This window comes from Sardina pilchardus, chromosome 8 (assembly GCF_963854185.1).
Source record: "Sardina pilchardus chromosome 8, fSarPil1.1, whole genome shotgun sequence".
In the NCBI taxonomy this organism is placed as follows: Eukaryota; Metazoa; Chordata; class Actinopteri; order Clupeiformes; family Clupeidae; genus Sardina; species Sardina pilchardus.
Window position 1 is genome coordinate 21,852,919 of NC_085001.1, and position 2,500 is coordinate 21,855,418.

Below are 2,500 nucleotides of genomic sequence, written 5' to 3' on the forward strand. Positions count from 1 at the left end.
AAATCCCAGGGCTGCCGTTCTCCAAGGTCAGGCAGCAGGCACCGATGCCAAGCCCCACACCCGGCTCTGAAGACCAAGAAGAAGGTGAATGCAAGCGCACACACAGACACAGAAACAGATACACACACACACATACACACAGACATCAACACTGACACTGACACACACACACACACACACTCACACCTTCACATTGGCAAGACATACAAACTGACATACATAGAACGAAAGGTCATGTGGTCACTGCAGTGACATAATAACTTCCTCACTGGAAACCATTTCATTTTAATATTTTGATCTGATAAACACAAATAGAGGCTTTCAGACATTAACTATTCTGGCCTGTGCCGTGTTTCAAAGGAAGGGACTCATTAAAAATAGATCAGATGTTGAAAAATAGATCTGAGGGTTGCAGCATTTAGCAAGCTTCCTCTCTCTACACAGGCAACTCTCTCAGCAAAGTCTTACGAGACTCCAGCGCTTGGCATGACAGTGCATGAGCACGGGAACCCAATCACCTCAGCCGAGAACCCATGACCCAACAGCACACTTATCTAGAACCCATGACCCAACAGCACACTTATCTAGAACCCATGACCCAACAACACACTTACAGTATATAGAACCCATGACACAACAGCACACTTATCTAGAACCCATGACAGAACAGCACACTTATCTAGAACCCATGACCCAACAACACACTTACAGTATATAGAACCCATGACACAACAGCACACTTATCTAGAACCCATGACAGAACAGCACACTTATCTAGAACCCATGACTCAACAGCACACTTAGCAGGAGGCTGGTTGTCTAAATGTGTTCTTTGGCACCAAGGCTCAGAATCATGAAAGGTTTACCGATGTAAACAAAACATCCTCATCAAACGGTAATATCTCATACTAGATGCACACAGCTATAAGAGAGAAGAGACACCACAAGGTTTGATATTTTGTGCATGTGAAGAGTGTCTTTAGTATAATCTATGCAGAAATAATCTATTGTAGGTGATTTCACCAGTGTGTCTTTAAAGAAATACTGACAAATTAGTTGTGCAGAAACTAATTATGGTCTTCGATACATTTTGTAAGCCTTCCTACCAGGAATAGGCGTGTCTTTAAACCCACACTGTGCAAAAAAATAAAAATTAATGATGGTCTTTGATACATTTTTAAGCCTTCCTACCAGGAATAGGCTTGTCCTTAAACCTGCACTGTGCAAAAAAACAAAAACAAAACCGTAATAGGAAAGCAAGCCTTGATGGGAAAAGCATGCATCCTTAAATCTCTCAGTCCTCTCAAGTCACACGGTCTAAGAGTCCAGCAGCCCTCAGACTCAACAGCCCTTTCCCAGACTCTAAAGTGTCCTCAAAGCCCCATCTAAAAGCCCCAGGTCTGTGTCCTCCCCGGTCGGTCACCTTTGTTGAGCGAGACCTCCATGATGATGCGGTCCTTGGGGCCGGGCCCCGGGCCCCGGCGGGCCTCGGCGTCCTCGAAGGCGGGCGGAACGGGCGTGCCGCCGCTGGTGTTGGAGTTGGGCGAGCTGGAGCGGCTTAGCAGGGTGGGCGTGGGGCACGGCGTCAGGCTCGGGCTGCGGAGACGCGTGCGCACCGTCAGGGTCACCACACCCTTCTTCAGCTGCTGCAGGGGGGGCAGCACACACACAGGGACACAGTACACACTTTAAACACAGTTTAATCACACAGGGACATACAGTAGTAGGCTAGACGCTTTCAACACAGTTTAATCACACAGGGACATAGTACACGCTTTAAACACAGTTTAATCACACAGGGACATACCGTAGTACACGCTTTAAACGCAGTTTAATCCCGCACATCCATATCATTCAGGTGCAGGATCAGAAATATACAATTCAAAGAAAAAGTGAAGATCTGCACACTGAGCTCCCATTAAAGTTCCTTTTATTTACTTAGTGACGTTTCAAGCCCTTACGGCTCTTCCTCTGACTTCCCTACACACATTTTAACATGGCCGATACAACAACAAACACCAACAAACTGCACACAGACTGACTGTTACACCCTTATGTACATATACGTATGTACATGTGTTTATTTTATACATTGTATTCTATTCTACATTCTGTTCTATAATAGTTCATTGTATCAATTACTACTATTAGTAAAAGTAAAAGTAACAGTTAATTAAAGCACTGTTATTGAAAGGAAAACAGTAACTGGAAAGAGACTTTGTAATTTAGCATGGCTAGACTTAATGTTGACAAATTAACTTAACATGTAGCCTTTCACTATGCAGATAATATCCTTTAACAGAGCCAGCTGACCCAAAAAGACATGAAATATCTACACTGATAATATCTGAGGCTCAGATGAATTTCTTCTCAGAAACAAAGTAATAATTTCTCTCTGTTGGGACAGCGCTAACGACAGTTTGCTGAAAACCTTCCAGGTCTCAGTCAAGCGAGCGAGTGAACAGACGAACAGACGGCCCGACACAACAGAGCAGCGGCT

The 2,500-nt window shown here is 44.4% G+C and overlaps 1 protein-coding gene across 2 annotated transcripts in view; it reads right to left on the minus strand.

Moving 5' to 3' along the window:
- The window catches only part of pdzd2 (PDZ domain containing 2), a 74,823-nt gene that overhangs the window by 18,869 nt on the left and 53,454 nt on the right, over nt 1–2,500 (minus strand). For both annotated transcript variants that reach the window (XM_062543216.1, XM_062543217.1), the window contains exons 11-12: nt 1,424–1,646; nt 1–66 (exon numbers count right to left, since the gene is read on the minus strand). The exon at nt 1–66 is cut by the window's left edge and continues 52 nt beyond it. In XM_062543216.1, coding sequence (XP_062399200.1) covers nt 1–66; nt 1,424–1,646 — 289 coding nt within the window. The remainder of the gene's footprint in view (nt 67–1,423; nt 1,647–2,500) is intronic.